Source organism: Lipophrys pholis (assembly GCF_963383615.2).
Source record: "Lipophrys pholis genome assembly, chromosome: 17".
Classification (NCBI taxonomy): Eukaryota; Metazoa; Chordata; class Actinopteri; order Blenniiformes; family Blenniidae; genus Lipophrys; species Lipophrys pholis.
In genome coordinates this window covers 8533188-8549834 of record NC_137643.1, presented here as the reverse complement: position 1 = coordinate 8549834, position 16647 = coordinate 8533188, and the positions used below count along the sequence as shown (strand labels likewise).

General features: G+C 42.3%; 2 protein-coding genes across 2 annotated transcripts; both read right to left on the bottom strand.

The window, feature by feature from the left end:
- Nucleotides 1-48: 48 nt before the first annotated feature.
- rnf115b (ring finger protein 115b) lies at nt 49-5402 on the bottom strand. The gene is made up of 9 exons (XM_080484246.1): nt 5082-5402; nt 3808-3866; nt 3393-3450; nt 3089-3303; nt 2784-2852; nt 2597-2675; nt 1742-1835; nt 955-1070; nt 49-685 (listed from the first exon to the last, which is right to left on the bottom strand). Exons 1-9 carry the CDS (start codon nt 5157-5159, stop codon nt 563-565), a joined length of 891 nt encoding a protein of 296 aa, XP_080340372.1. The 5' UTR covers nt 5160-5402; the 3' UTR covers nt 49-562.
- Nucleotides 5403-6660: 1258 nt separating this feature from the next.
- On the bottom strand, nt 6661-15856 carry scamp3 (secretory carrier membrane protein 3). Its single transcript, XM_080484245.1, has 9 exons — nt 15424-15856; nt 14511-14591; nt 12311-12424; nt 11912-12032; nt 11508-11636; nt 9804-9963; nt 9598-9699; nt 8669-8786; nt 6661-7615 (listed from the first exon to the last, which is right to left on the bottom strand). Exons 1-9 carry the CDS (start codon nt 15475-15477, stop codon nt 7478-7480), a joined length of 1017 nt encoding a protein of 338 aa, XP_080340371.1. The 5' UTR covers nt 15478-15856; the 3' UTR covers nt 6661-7477.
- Nucleotides 15857-16647: the final 791 nt, after the last annotated feature.

The following is a 16647-nucleotide window of genomic DNA, read 5'->3' as shown; positions in this document are numbered from 1 at the left end:
CGTTTCTGTCTCTCAATAGCACATAATTTAAAAGAATCAACAATGGATGAGGGTCACAGGATCAGGCTTTAATAGCAGCTTCAAGTTGGTAATAAAAAGTAAACAAAACCTGCATTAAGAGACTGTCCTTACGAAGAGAATAATGGAAAAAGTTTCACTCCATAACTCTGCGAGTTCCCATCATTTTGACAACCACTGGCAGCTGAGTGGTGATTAGTTCATAGCATCAAAGTCAGTCATTCAGAAAACCACCTCGCAGGGCAGCGTAGCGAGAAGGACACACCAGCTCTGCATCTTGTCAGCAAAGTGCTCGACAATCCTTTTGTGTGAGGTGTAGCAGAAAAATGGTGCGTATGTAGGGAGTAGAAAACATATAAGTCCTTCGGGGGGATGCACGAATCAAGTGAGGGTTGAGGCTGCAGACGATGACATGAAGCATGTCATGCTTTTTTTTTATTCTTTTTTTTTTTATTTAAAAGCAGTTTCTGCAGTGGCAAATGTCTGCAGTGGGAGGTTTTGGGTCTTGAAAACAGTAGAGGAGGTAGAATTGTTGCCCCGTCTGTCAAATCGCTTGCTTCTCTTGCTGCTCCGTCCTGATGGAGCGCGCTTCCGGGTGTTGTGACGCCGGCGGGAGGCTGTTGTCGACACCGTCGAGACTTTTGCGGCACACGGGGCAGGTGTCATGCTAAATGAGAGGAGATGACTTTGTTATCTTTCAATCACAAAAGGGTTTATGTGTACTGATATGAGAAGCATAATAAAAAGACCAACAATTTGTCTATTCAATATAAGAGACGTCAAAGCTTCACCAGATGGACTGTCACCCTGTCCAGGGCGTAACTGGCCTTTGCCTGTAGTCAACTGGGATCTGCTGCAGTGCCTTGCAACTCGCTATTGGATTATACAGTAGAGAATATGGGTGGAAGAAAACCTTTAAACTCTCCACATCCTTACCAACTCAAGCCAAGGAACTATACATCCACTGTGGAAGTAATGGAGACAGGGAAGTTTCCTGACGGATTCTCCTATCGAATATTCCTCCCTGCAAACTGGACACTCCAGTCTGCAATCTGATGGAAAAACAAAGGAAAACGTGAGTGTATGTGTGTGTGAAAGCAAAAGAACAGTCATTAAATGTTTTATTGATACATTACATGTGCAACACAACAAACAGTGCAGCACGGGTCTAAAGACCACTTACCACAACCACATGTTTATACTACATTAACTACTAAGAGCTCAGTATAATGTATAACTGAAACTATTTTAGGTCGGCCAGGCTGAGTGGTATTGTTCACGGATCCATTGCTTTGTCTGTTAGCCCCTCTGTGAACTGAGTGAACGACTACTTTAGTCTGTATCCAAGCCAACGTAACATTACTTTGTGATTTACTATTGCAGCTCCAAGCTGCAGCCTTCATGGCTAAGTGGTCTCCTCTCTACACTAAAGATAAGATGAGATGGGGAGGGCAGGAAAAGACAGACGTGGGATCGAGGATAGGAAGGAAGGATGAGAAGAGGAAAAGAAATGCAAGAAATAAGGAAGTAAGAAAATAGGGAGCGAAATGGACGGTATGAGAAGAAAAAAGATCTGAGAAACACAATGACACTGTATCGACATCTTTTTGTTCAATAATAGACCCAAACAAATTCTGATTGAATAAAATAAACACTAATAGCTGAATAGTTGGCATGATATATACTGGAGGGATCCATATAGTGTGCCACCTGGAGCTCCCACCTGTCTGTTCTTGAGAAATGCAAACTGTTGGCAGGGATGAGATCATCTCCTTTTCTGCTGGGGGTGGACCTGTGCTCTCCAGCTGTCCTAATAACTATGCAAAAAAAAAAGAAAAAAAGAATGAGAATGAGGTTGTGTGGATGTTTAGGTTGACAGATGGAGTAACAGCAGTCAAATAAATGGGATATCATTGCATGTAATTAAGGCAGATTTGGAGATAAACACATAACTTAGGTAGCCAGGACCAACTGAAATTACACGGATCCTTTGCGTTTCATTAAATATTACAGAGAAAGACGGAAGAAAAAGAAGGAAAGATCATGCTAAAATCGAAGGTGGCAAAAGTGCTCACATTTGACATTTCTTTTTTAATGCATCTTGAGCTTTTTTCTGAAGGTTGGGGGATCATTTGCACATATATATTTCCATATATACATTATAGTCATTGTTATTGTAATACTATGTTCATCAGCATGAAAACACCTGCTTAATAATTAGTAATGATGATGACTCCTCGTCTCCTTGCACTTTAAAAAGCCAAAAAAAAATATGAAATCCATTTAAAAGTTTATTTTTAGAAGTAATTTTTTTATTTAAATAATGATTACTCTAAAATTTGTGTACTTGGTTCAACTGGTACTGTCAGCCGGGTTTAAAACAAGTATAATGAGCCAAGTTGACGATTGTTAAGAGGAGAAAATACAGATATCTCCATGAACTGTACAGAGTTAAAGAAAAGAAATGTCCGAAAAATAAATACTCAAGTATAAATAGCTGAAAAACCTATTTAAGTACAGTAATGAAATACAAAAAGAATGTTACTTGCCACCTCTGGCCAAATGGCTCATCACTGACCTCTGTGATAACAGAGTCAAGCCCTCCCTGACCCCAGGCGTAGTCTCCTGGGTTTGAGTACAGCTGTAGCATACTGGATCTAAGAGACAAACCAAAAGAGAGAGACGAAGAGAGGAGGAGAAAGACTGCCTCACAATGTAACATCTCAAAAGCAAGTGATGCCAATCAAAAATGAAAAAGTGCTTACAGTGCAGCAGGTGCACCGCCGGCGTTTCCATTGTTGGCAAACAGGCCAGTCAAAAACTGCTGCACAATCCTTGGAGGAACAAAAACAAAAAGCAGAGATATCCTCTTAAGAATGTTTCCCTGTCAGGAGTTCAAATGATGCGCGAGGCTGTTCTTTTTAGTCACAGCAATCGTGAACGTGCAGAAAAAAATGTTCTTCCATTTTTTTTTTTAACTGAACTGTCTGCACTTTGAAATCAAATCAAGAATCGCGATAAAGAGTTGAAGACTGCATCGTCGATGTTTCTGTGTACCATGTCCACACACCCTTCCACTGCAGGCCTTTGCTCTGGCCTGGATGACCTTTGTTGTTGTTCAGCGCTGGAAGGCGACGCTGCTTGCCGGGCCTCCGGGGAGCTTGATGTCACCGGAGACGGCCGACTCTGGTCTGCAGATACCTGCTCGCTGTCGTCTCCGTCGGACTCGGAGGACGGCGGATGCGACAGCAGAGCAGAGCGCTCCATAAACAGCAGCTGCCACAACTTGGAGAGAAACCAGAGAAGCCGAGTGTCAAACAACGCTTTGCAGAAAGAGAAGTGTCCTCATTAAAATGACATTTGTAAAGACTTACGTCTGAGAATGAGGGTGAATTTTCACTTTCAGCAGAAGCTGAGCTGTCCTGAAACAGACTACACAGCAAATAATCAACTGTCAGAGGGGTAAGATGACAGCACTGTGAAAGTTACTGAAAGTTAATAGTTCTCTCAAACAGATGTGGACTTACTGTCTAATTACAAATAAAACGGTTAAGGCGGAGAGTAACTGCCACCTTAAATTTCTGTTATTTATAGATTATCATGTTGTCATTTTACTGATACAAGTCAATTCAGATCATAAAGCATGTGGCCCCTCAGCTAAGATAGGTTTGACACCCCAGAATATATTTATTTCCACCCTCTTGCATTTCCACCATGTTTAAAGTCTGTTTTAATGCCTTGCCCCCACTTACAGCATAAGCAATGTCAAGACCAAAAACTGAGAGTTACCTGGAGTCACCTGCCACCTCCTCAATGAAGCCAGAGTCACATCTTGGACAGACAAAATCCTAAAGGAGGAACAAAATGTGGACCGTCAAATTTTCTCATCTGAACAATGTTGACCCAGCTTTGGGGATTTGCTTCAATTAGTGAAAGCTGATTCATGTTTGGATGTCGGAGTTCATGCTAAAGATTTTCTGTAGATTTCCTTGAGAATAAAAAAATTATACCCATGTTTGTGAATTTGAGGAAATAGGTGGTGACATTGTTCAAGCAAGGTACAATGCCGTATGATGGTTTCCATTTCTTCTATTATGATAAGCCTGTAAGTATACCACGCTGGACACCAAGAGTAACAAGCTGTTGCTATAAAACACAGCATGTCTACTGTTGCAGTGCTGTCATTACATTTTTTGAGTGAACAAACTATAGCCTGATAATAACAGCCTTATCTTTGTTTTTTTTATCAGTGTGGTCTATCACACATTGATTTCTGACATATACAACTATCAACATATGGAGACGGTAACGCCCTTCATAAGTCATGAACACGGTTTGTTTTTTGTTTGTTTTGTTTTTTAACAGCAACAATTCAAATCACGAAGTGATATGTGCAGACAAGTGGTATCCGATCAACGTTTCACCAGGCCTGGCAAATGGCGCGTGACGAATCCTTAAAGTGCTCCATCATAACAACATCAGTGCGTAATTGTGCCGTGAAAGGAGTCAGCTGCGCAGCAAATGCGCCCCAGTGCCCGCCTCCCTCCACTGCGCTCTCATGTGTCGTGTGGCCTGGAGAAATACACTCCAGCACATTGGTTGTGTCTCTGAAGAGACAGTCTGAGGAACAAGTGGCAATAATACGGCACATGTCTGGGACCGTGGTGGTGAGAGTTTACGAAGCCCCGGCGGTGGTGAGCCCGGTGACACCCACTCGGCCCCTCTTGCGTCTCTCACACGCAGTTGACAGAAGACAACTGGACACTAAAAGTCGCCAACAGTGGCACTTCTAAATATGGCAACGTTGAATGGCCAGGTTTCTCTCGCTCGCTCTGGGCTGACAGTTTGGAGCGAGCCCTTTTACGCACGGACAAAACCGCCGCTTTACTGGAACCCCACGTGGTCAATACAGAGCAGATACTTCAGATCAATCTGGTAAATTTGAAAGTTTATTTATAACAGAAAGCGCACTGACAATCTTGTTCACGCCCTCGGGGAGATTAAAAAAAACCAAACTTGGGCAACGTGCGTGGAAGAAAACAAACTCTCCAAAATCGACTCACCGGGAGTTTGGGGTCTGTCTCACATTTACAGCAGTGACAGAAAAACCGGTGTTGTGGGTTATCCGCAGCCTCCGCCATGTTCACGGTGAAGCGTCGCCCCTGACGTCGCAGTGACAGCCCATAAAAGTCTCAGATGGGTTTGTCAGACCATTCGGAGCGGAGCAGGGGGGCTTGTCAGTGTTGTCAGGGTCCACAAACTAAAAGCCTGCATGTCATATCACGGACTCGTCCCACTCTTCCAGTGTCCATGTTTTATTTACAATTTGGGGAGGGGAGAGGTGATGTCTCAATACAAGAGCTTACACAAGTAAAGCAACAAGTGGACAGAATATGACATCAAACATGCAGTTTTCCCAGAGTTTGCTGGGTGTCGCCAGGGAGAAGAAGAAAGCTTGAAAGGATCATGTAATTCTACAAGCTCATTGCAGTTCAAAAACTGATAATCAAAAGTAGATTAAAAGGATGAAGAACGAAAACTCGTAAAGGTGGTATAAGGTGAAAGAATAAACGGTGAAAATGATTTAATTAGAAACTAAATCTGATTTAAAATGGATGATGTAACGGAAAAAACCCACAACATTTTCTTTCACTCACATCAGAACTATATTTTTATGGACTTAAAGCGACGTTGACATTAACATTTCACACATTTTCATTTATCTAATGTCCAATATGGATAAGAAGCAGCTTTATTCGTGTCCAAATCCTCAGAACTTGAGGCACAGGGTGGTGTACTGGATTGCAGCATGAATATAGCGGAGGATGGTGACGATGGAGTGGCTATGTTATTAGGGAGTGGAGTAAAAGTGCTGAAACAATACATTAAAAGCATTAAGCATACAGTCATTTAGCTCCCATCACATCTTGGTGATGGGAGGTCTGTGTTGAAAAGTGTCACTGTACTGTAGTCAAGTACATTAGTTTGATTTTATCACTCAAAAGCGAGGGTGGTTTTTTATTGTTTTGTATTTTATGAGCCCATTTCAAGCTCAGGCTGAGCTTCTTTTCACCCATAGTCAGCTGGGATCAACTGCAGATCCCCGAGACCCCAATCTGTACTAAACTATAGAAAATGGAAGGATTGCTCATGAATGCATGGAGAAAACCAAAACTGTACCTATGTGCATAATAAAAAAGTTGAATCCAGTTGCTGTATCAGTTTGAAAATATAGCAAACTTGCCCTATATAAATTTGTTATAAGCAATCACAACAGTAGACATATTACATGATTTACACGGAATAAGAGACTTGAGCTCTTCTGCAATTTAGCGGAGATGATTATATGCAGAAAACATTCTTTAAAGTTAGACTGCAGTATGAAATACCTCTAAAGTCAACATGCCCATGAATGATAAATGGAAATTTAAGAAGGCAGAGCCAGATAAAAAAAATTTAATCTTAATCTCTTCTTTTGCCTTTCTTTTCTATTTAAATGGAGAAAAAAAAATGGAACTCAGTTATCAGTTACTTATCGTTTGGTAAAAGGAAGCAATATTCAGTAAACACATTCTTTGAAAATCCTTTTCTCCATGCAAACATGATTAACTTTATGGAATAACAAAGGCCATAATAACAGTGAGCTGTGAAAGCATGACAATCTTTATTAAAAGCAAGTCAGTGACGTGTAATATTCAGAATAACCACGAGCAGCAACAACAGAACAGTGACGAATACATGAACCAAAACAACACTTTACAGAATGACAGGTTTGGCAATACAGTAAGTAGGCATTCTCATCTGAAATGATCACACACAAAAAAAATAAAATAAAAATAAAACCTCAACTTGTTAGTTTACACTCAAGCAACAAAACAAAAAAGTAGTGCTGGTTAAATTTTAAACGCACTTGGCTACAGATCAGATGTAATGATGGCAATTTCAGTGTTCAGCTCCACTTCTTTGACCGTTTCTAACGTGGCTCCACATTAATAATCAATACCCACATCTTTTCAACACGGGAGCCATCTGGGAACTTCTCTCTCTCACTTGGCACACAGCTCGTCTTTTCATACAAAACCCCCCCCCCCCCAAAACAAACGTGTGTTCACAGACACTTCACACTGCGTCAAATTTCATCCAGCTTCAGCATCTTGTTTGGATTTTTGAATCAACACTTACGATTCGCTGACTCAGTTTGGCAATATAGCGAACTTGTCCTGTACACCTTCAGAAATCAGACCACGTCCCCTCAGTCTCATGCACATGCCTGCAGGTTAAACTTGGCCGGGCGGGGGGGGAGGGGGTAATTATAAAGACTTGGCTCCCCTCTCATCGAATTCAGATCGCTGGCAGGGAAATAAATAGCAAACTGATCCCCTATCAAGCTGAAAGGGACTCTTCCTCCACCCCCTCCTCCTCCTCCACGTCTTACCCTCCCAGCATTGTTTGTCCCTCTCTATCGAGGGGCAGTGAAGGCCCCCTGGGCAGCGTTGGCAGCAGCCTGGCGTACGGCCTGATTGGACATGACTCCGGTGGCGAACTCGGCCTGGGCCTTCTGAAAGCTGGCATCAGTTTGCCTGTACAGCCCGTGGATCTGGAGCAGGGAAGAAACGGAGTACAGTGACACGCGATACGGGCAGCAATTCATCATCATATTATGCACATTGTGAGGGTGAAAACGATACGCACAACTCGATATGGTGGCTCTTCTACAGGCTGTTTGTTATCTACCGACTGCCTCACAGTGGCTGGAGCACCTGGACTTAAACAGCACTGATGTTTTTTTTGTTTTTTTTTAAATGGAGTAAATATAGTTTGACAGCTTTGCTTTGGCTTTTTTTCCCCCCAGAGTGAACATGACACACTGCATCAATTGTCAACCCTTGCAAAATCATTCAGATGAACGGTTTATACTAAAAAATTCCAAATTTCTTGACTGGATTTAAAAATCTAGTGCACCTGGGTACAGATTATATATATATTAAGCTGTCTTATTCTTGTGTTTGTTTTCTGGCTGCCAATCAGCCTCCACTCACCCTGTCCCCAACCAACCAACCACCTCCATCTTCTGTTTCACTACATTACACGGATCTTTCTCTGAGGGCTTCTTCTTCATTTCCAACATGCTTTGTCCAATAAATTCACTATGGCTCCCTTTTCACCTCTTTTGCACACTCTACATACCTCTGGATGAATCTACCTCTACATGAATTTTGTCCTGTCTTGCCAACAATTTGTTTAATCCATCACCTCTTCAAATATATAAAAATACCAATGTTGAAATGTGGTCAGTTCAGCCACAGTGCAACACCAAATCTCAGCTTCTTATGGTTCAAATTAATGCTACGAGTGTTTTAGGGGTTGACTAAAATCCAGTATCGACACTGGAATCCCGGTATATACGTTGTTCTTGTAACATATTGAAATATTTTGTGCTGGCGCACAACATTTGTGCTTGATGATGAGCGAGATCACAAACCAAAGTATCAATGCCCGGAGGTCGTTCTGTTTTATTTAATGGCACAACACAAGGTGTCTTGCCAATTAGCCCGTACAGGCAGAACAGCAGGCACACTTTGTCAAGAATACGGCCCTAATTTGAGTTACTACCTGTGACTGCAGTCGACACATAAACACTCGTATTCACCTTCTTCAGCATGACGACTCCCATGGCAGTTTGGGCAGTAAAGAGGATGGAATTTATCATCATGATCACACCAACGGCGACACTGGTCTTCAGTGCAGCCAGGCTCACAATCCAGCCACTGAGGGGTAAAAATGAAAAGACAGAAGAATGAAATACAGACAGAAAAGGGAAAAGAGCCTAATTTTTTAGTACTTTCACATCTTTGTGCATCTTTGTACTAAATTTAAAGTTTTGGACGTGTAGACATCTCCTTCAACAAAGGTTGAAAGTTTTAATTTACTCATATTTCAGTGAGCGCGACACGAAGGAGGAAATCCAAGCCAATTATATTTTCACCAGGTATTTATTACATGTTCATTATCTTCATTCTTTCCACACTGAGCTCCAGTCAGCGCGGACTGGACTTTGTTAACAAAATCAGGTATTAGCAGAGGAAATAGTTGTTCTGATGGCATTTGCACCTTCACCTGTTGTCACATCCGGACCGAAAATGAAGTGGAAATCACATATATGACAACTACAGTCTAATGAGGCGTGTCTGTCTCACGAATTAGTGAGACGCTTCGAACAGAGCAGCAATTCCCGGGGACAAGATCTGACGGGATGTTTTCTTATTAACTATTTGGTGGGTCAACAAGTACATGGGACCTTGACCTTGAGAGTCCATGAAGATTAGGCCTATAGATGTTCACCAGCACTTGTTGATATAACTTGAGTCTTTTACAGACAAAATATTTCAGAAAAGTAAAATGCCGCGAGCCACAAGAACTTTCACTGGAGACGTGGCAAGATTTTACATCCAGACGCTCTTTAAGCTCGGGTCCCACAAACAGTGCAGGTTGCATTAACAACTCACTTTTCTCTTTGTAACTTATCGCGGTTGAAATTGACAATGCCTGACACGGCGATGATCCGTTTTCTATTCGTACCTGAACCCCCACCCGGGGATGCCGATGGTCATGATGACGTAGACAACCACTTGGGCAAAGAAAATGAAGAAGAAGGCGAAGAAGTTGAAGGAGCTGTCACTCCTGGAAGGAGGAAAAATATTATTACGGAGTACGACTTGGTTTAATTTCTTGACCGCACGGAAGGAAGTTTAAAAGGCGAATAATGAAATACTAAAGCTTCCCACCTGAAGGCTTTGTACACTGGTCGATACCAGCAGACAAAGGAGCAGGGCGCGAAGAGGAGAGCCCAGAGGATGGCGAGGCCCAGGCCAACACCGCCAGAGGGGTCCATACAGAACATGGCCAGGGACGAGACCAGGTTGAAGAGAAGCGTACAAGTGCCGACTGAAGGCAAAATAAAAACAGATACAGACAAAAAAAGAAGAAAGAATGAAAACAAATGTAGTTTAAGGTTCAGTGAGCTCTGACTCCAAACTCATCTAAAAGATTATATCACGCTGGTTTTTATATACTGCGAGTACGGTTCATGGCTGGATGCTTTTGTTGTCCCCGACTGCGGCTCAAGTGGACGTTAAACTCATTTTTATGTTTCATATTAAAAAAACAAAGTCAGTTTATCCTATTTTTAATGCTTTATCTCACACGGATCTGTTGTTGTGATTTTGTTATCAAATTCGTACTGTGTGTCCTCAATAAGAAAGTCTCTCATCATTTGATAATCATTCCTGTATTTTAGCATTGATCTAGAAATTCTAATCAAGTAAATACAAATGCTTATATTTATATATATATATATGTACGGTCGAAGTGCTGCATGGTGGAGTTTAAATTGCTCTCCCTCTGGTTGGCAGCCTTTCTGTGGGTAGTTTGTATATTCTCGCTGTGTGTGCATGTTCTTCCTCCTGGGGACTCAAAATTTCCTCCCACAGTCCAAAAACATGTGAATTAGTGAATCTAATCTGTCTCTGTGTGGGATTAATTATCTGCCCTGTGATGAACTGGTGACCCGTCCAGGGTTTAGCCTCTTATATTATCACCTGAGACCCGCAACACTGAATGGTATAGAAAATGATCTGATTCATAAGTGTGCATATCTACAAATATTAAATCGATGGTCTAGTAAATCTATCCGAACTCCACAAAAATCAACGTTATACAATAGTTCTAGTAGTACATTTATTGTATTCATAGGATGATTTGGACCCATTAGCCGACATTTTCATGTCCGTATTTGTGTTTGCATAAACTATGTGGATATATTTTATAATTTATATAAATGTCTATCAACAGAAGCTTTCGGGATAATCAAATCTCTGGCAGCTATTCAGATAGAAAAAAAGAGGATTGAGAAGTAAGATTGGAAAATTTGAGTTTTTCATCAATACAATAATGAGCCTTAATAAGACTTTTTTTATCTGGAATGATATGGGAATTGCAAATATCTATTAGTTTAAATTTTAAAAAAGCCAAAAAATGGTACATTTAACATCTTTCTTTCCTTCACACTTCCTCCCACGTGCCCAGTGACAAGATATGGGGAAACATCTTGAGTTTTTCTTGCTTAAAAAGAAAAACCGAACTAAAAAAGACCTTTATTTTTTCCTCCCCTCTTCCCTCAAGCTGAATAGGTCTTTGTTTAGATGCCCCTGGTTCGTGCCCCAAAGTCTTCACTTTAGCAGTGACGTGTGAGAGTCTTTGTACAAACAGTCGAAGTCTTGCGCCGTACAGCTCAGTGGAAGTCACACAGGCATGAGTCAGCTCCGACTGCCTTTCAGCGGTGGCTTTTAAGTTCTCGAGGTCAGTCGGGCTTTAATCTGATCACATACAGCACAGAAACGTCACACCAGAAGGAACTCTAAAAGAAGTTGATTAAACCGTAGACTGCTGATGCAAAAATGACAAGAGAAACAAATAAAACAGGAACTCACACATCCAGAAGTAGTACATGATGGTGACAGTTCGCTGGAAGCGCTGGCTTATTTCCACACTGATGTCCTGGTAGAAGCAGGGCCCCACCGGGCAGAAAGAGGGCAGCGGAGGCCAGTTATTCTGCCGGGCTGGAAAATAAAAAGGGTCAATAAAAGTGGTTTCTCCTGCTAAAACTAAATAGAATTAATGTAATCCTTTAGTTTGACACATTTACCCTTTAAAAGTCAAAAAATAAGTATTTTTTGATATTGTTGAATTGCATGTGATTTTTATTCTTGTTAGGAATTGTAATTAAAAACACAAAACTATAACAAAAGGTTGGAACAGGTGAGTTTCTAGACTCCAAATCACAGATAAAATTGTCCTTTGAGTGGTGCTGCCTGCCCCTCCTCTCATGTCTTACAGGCTCCAGGTCCGAGGCTGTGCGACTCAAGTTCCCGCTCTCTCCTCTCCAGCTCTCGGGCTTTCTTCTCCAGCTCCTCCTGCTTCCTCTGGAGCTCCGCCGTTGTGGCGCTCACGACGGTCTAAAACAGGCAAACAGCCGGGACGTGAAGCATCAAAACTGCACATCAGGTTTCAAAGCGTTTCGGTTGTAAATAATAGAGAGGATTATGTAAAAGAGCCGGCAATGCAAGAGACTCACAGCAAGAGATGCTTTGAAAATATGTGAATGTAGTGAACGGCGTTTGTGTCTCGGCTGCTTGAACTGACCGATTGCTTAAATAGACACTCGTTGCATATGTACATGTCTGTGGACGTGCGATGGAGCTACAGTTCAGATCCCGAATCTTCACAGTCCTACCTGAGAGTTATAGGAGCCGTAGTTCCGAGGCTCGGTGGGCGTGGTCCTGCTGGGGGGCGTCTGTGCCGGCGCCGAGGGGGCAGAGGGAGAGGTGGCTTCATATGGGGGCGGGGGCTGCGACAGAAAAAAACCCAAAACAAAACACAGACGTCAATTAGATGAGTGAGAATAGGAGCAGGAACAATATTGAGTGAGTGACATAGAATGGAAAAAGAAGCTTTTAATGTGTCATGTACGCAACGAGGGCTGAGTGGTAAAAGGTTACAAGAATAAAAGGAAAACAGAAACGTGAAAATAAATAATAGGAGAAAAAGAAAAAAGAAGGGAGGGGGGAAAGACATAATGAGGAGAGAGGAAAACTGAAAGTACTTAATTGGGTTTTATTGGTTTAGATAACTAACAAGATAAATCATTAAATTCCTCAAAAAACCTTTAAAAAAAATGTAGTTCTTCAAAACACTTTCTTTGTATTCATTCGCGGGTTTTTTTTCAAAGAAAAATTGTCAAAGTTTTGAAAGTGAAAGAATTGTTATTGTACAAAGCACGAGATGAGAGTTGAGCGATCACATCTCAGTGAAATTTTTATGTTTATTATGTTTTTATTGCTTCTTTTCCATTTTGTCATGATAGAATAATATTCTTCTCTTGTCGTACATTAAAAGCATCTTTAAACTGCGGTCTTGTCTTCGGCTGCAGGTTTCTCACAAAGTCTGAAAACTTCTAAAGCTTTCAGAATTGCCAGTTGTGAAAATGCAGTTTAGAGAGAGAGAGAGAGAGAGAGAGAGAGAGAGAGAGAGAGAGAGAGAGAGAGAGAGAGAGAGAGTTGTGCTTCATAATCACTTCTTCGCTTACTTCAAAACATAGCGAGCAGGTCGGGACTTCCTGTTGCTTCTGCATGAGCGAATGAGGCTCCGCACGCAGGAAGTGCACATGGATCTGAGTCCGTTCACTAGCAACAGGACTCCAATGATACAGCCAAGGCAGTTTCCCGGCAACATCGGCGACATTTCGCCGAGATGTACTTTAAAGTGCAAGTATGTAACTGCGCGTGGAACTGTGTGATCCGGTTTGGACTAGTCTGATGAGTCATAAGGACGTTAATGAGGGTTACAGTTTCAGAACTTCATCTACAGATCTTCATCAAAAGGACATTTTTTTCTTTCCTGCCTTCTAAGGTCAGAGCTGCTGTGCACATGTCTGATTCCTTCTGCGATTTACACGGAGTTAATAAGCGAAGTGAAACTAAAAGGTAGTTCGGCCCGATTAACAGTCCAATAAAGCGAGTCTGCGGCAGCTAAAAGTTAAACACGGCGAGTTGCTTCATGTACACACAGAGAGAGAGTCTGGTGTGTGTCAACTGCAGTTTTGTTTTAATTAAGCCACTTTAAAGACGCGCTTTAACTTTTAAAACTGACGTCTTTTGTAGCAACAAAGAGAGAACTGCGATTGCAACACGACCGCAGTACAATATAGTTCCACAACCACAGCACTACATGCATCGTGGCCACAATAGAGGAAGTCTCCTGGGTCAAAGCGGCTGACCACCAGGAATTTATGTCGACTTTCTCTAGATGCTTGTTTGAGGGCGTAAATGATAAAGGGATGAAATATCAGACCACTCGTGTCTGACGCCGCCCAGCGACCTATGGGACAAGCTGAAGTTTCCTCCTGGATGAACGAGGCAAAGACGATGGATGACACGATGAAATCTACGTCAACGTAAGCCAATTCACTGGGACGTACTTAGAACTGTGGGAACGCTGCAAAACCCTGCCAGTCTATTAATGTATTTTACATTAACCCACCTGGCTCTCTGGATGTACGCAGTAGATACACAAAACACACAATATTGATGTAGTAACAAATCGTTTACAGTAAAATAGGCAGTGTTATCTGGCCCCCACATGTTTTCTGTGGTTTGTTTCACTATTTTTGCAAAAACAAGTTGATTTGTTCATTTATTTTTGTTTGATCCATTTTGTACTGATTGTTTTTGACTGTAAAAACATTGTCACACTCTTATAGTATAACAGCCGATGACAAAAGTGCGAATTAGGCAAATCACAAGGCAATGCTGCTTTTAAATATCAAGTATTTCTTGACTGTAGATGAAGACTCTCTGCTTTAGGATAATGCCATCTCATTCTTTTCTCCCCTGCTTCTTTAAAAATGTTGTCAGAGTGTTGCCAGTATTGCTCACCGCTGTCGTATTATCAAAGGGGTTGTACAGGTCCAGCGTGGCATATCCTGTGTTGCTGCTGTGCTGGGTCACCGCAGGGTCCTGGCAGACAAAACACAGGCCATGACTTCAAGTGTTGCAACATTAATCCTCATTCGACCACAATGAGTGGGCAATTATGCTGTGTGTGTTTTTATTTTTTCAAAGCATCCATTTGAGGGCGCCAGAGAGCTGCAGGAAAAATCTGGGGGTCTGGGGGTTGGCTTAACAGCATACACCCTGGACAGGTCACCATTACATCACATGCATATTTTTGGACTGTAAGAGGAATCCCATGCACACACAGCGAGAACATGCAAACACCAACCGGACCCACAACCTCCTCGCTGCGAGGCGAGGGCTCATCCATCCTATGACTTCTTAATACTAATATATTCAAAATGTGGGCCGGTAGAGTGGGTCGTCTGGATTGGAAGGTTGCCGATTCAATGCCTTACATGTGGAAATGTCCTGGAGCAAGACACTGAACCTCCAAACTGTTCCCGATGGAGGGACAGAGCACCTTGCAATGGCAGCCGCCTCCAATGGTGTGTGAACGTGTGCATGAATGGGTGAATGTGATCGACATTGAAAAGCACAAATGAAATCCAGTGTGAATTCTCTCTTTTGGTGTCACAGTTGGGGGATGGATTATTATAATTTTTTTTTTTTTTTAGATCACCTGTTTTGATGCGACCTACAAGTGGACTGAGGTGGGGGTGGGGGTGGGGGTGGGGGTGGGGGGGCAGGCCTTGAAGACACACACAGATCACATGAGCGACAACACGCCTGCTGTTACCCAGACACAGACAGGAATACACTCACACACACACGTACATATATGCATACACACTCTACTGATGGCACAGCAGCAGGTAACACTGATCCCACCCACCTGGAAAGGGTTGTGGTCGTCCATCGGCTCCGGGAAGCTCGTGTACTTTGACATCTTGACGGCGGCTCACGGTAACCCGGGCCACCACTTGGCGCTAATCTGACAGACAATAAATGCACGAGTAATATTCCTCTTCCACAGAGGCGCAGCTTCGATCTTTAACGAGTATTTATTTTTGTTTAAATGGGTAACCGGAGGACAAAGATGAGCGGTACGTTGACCCGCTGCTCTCAGCTCCCCGCCCTGCCGGTGCTCATCTCCCCGCACCAGAAACAACAAGCAGCCGCCCGATGGCTGTTTTTAAACACGACTTTCTCCTTCGTCAAGCCCGGATTGTTGAACGTCTGCCGGATGCGTTCGGTTCGCCGCCGGAGAAACTGAGCAGATCCGCTATTTTCTGCCGCTGCAGGAAAACAGGAAGAGGCCAGCTGACGCGGTCATGTGACCGCTGCTGCGGCAGAGATGCACGTGGGACAGAGGGAGAGGGAGAGAGAAAAGAGAGAGGGGTTTCCGCTCCAAACTTTGCTGTTGATAACTGTTCATTTTACACCTGTACACTCCGTCATTGAAAAGGTGCTTAACTTAAAGAACCTCACAATAATTCAATAATTAAAATCAAGACATCTGTTATGTTATCTTCCTCTCTAGGTTTGATCCTGGGGTCAGGAGGTCATCCCTGCAGACTACAAGTGATATCAACTCAAATTTAGCCATTAGGCACCATTCAAACAAAAGATAATTAGAAGGAAATGAAGGAAATACGTTCAAACAAGGTGATCAAGAATAGCAAACAAATGGGAATAAAATATAAACTTTATAAAGACAGAGGTAATACAATATGTAAGATCTATTGTTTAATGGAAGGCCTAAATAACAGTATTTAAAGGCCTGATTTCAAAGAAGTGAATGTGTCAGTTGTTCAGAATGTTTGTAGGAACTAAACGCTGCTTCACCGTGTTTCTTCTGACTCTGAAACACTTACATTATCGATTTTTTATTTTTTTTTAACAACACGGAAATGCAGGAAGTTTTTTTTTTCACCTTGCTGACATGTTTCAGCTGCATCTGCAGCCTTCCACTTAGTAAACCTCTTCTTCAGGACCTGAGGGGTCTGGATGTTTCACATTCTACAAGTAAATCCAGGATGTATTTAGGCCTGTGACCATTCAAAGCTTTATAGACCAAAACCAGAAGTAAGACTTTGAAGTCAGTTCACCAGTGCCA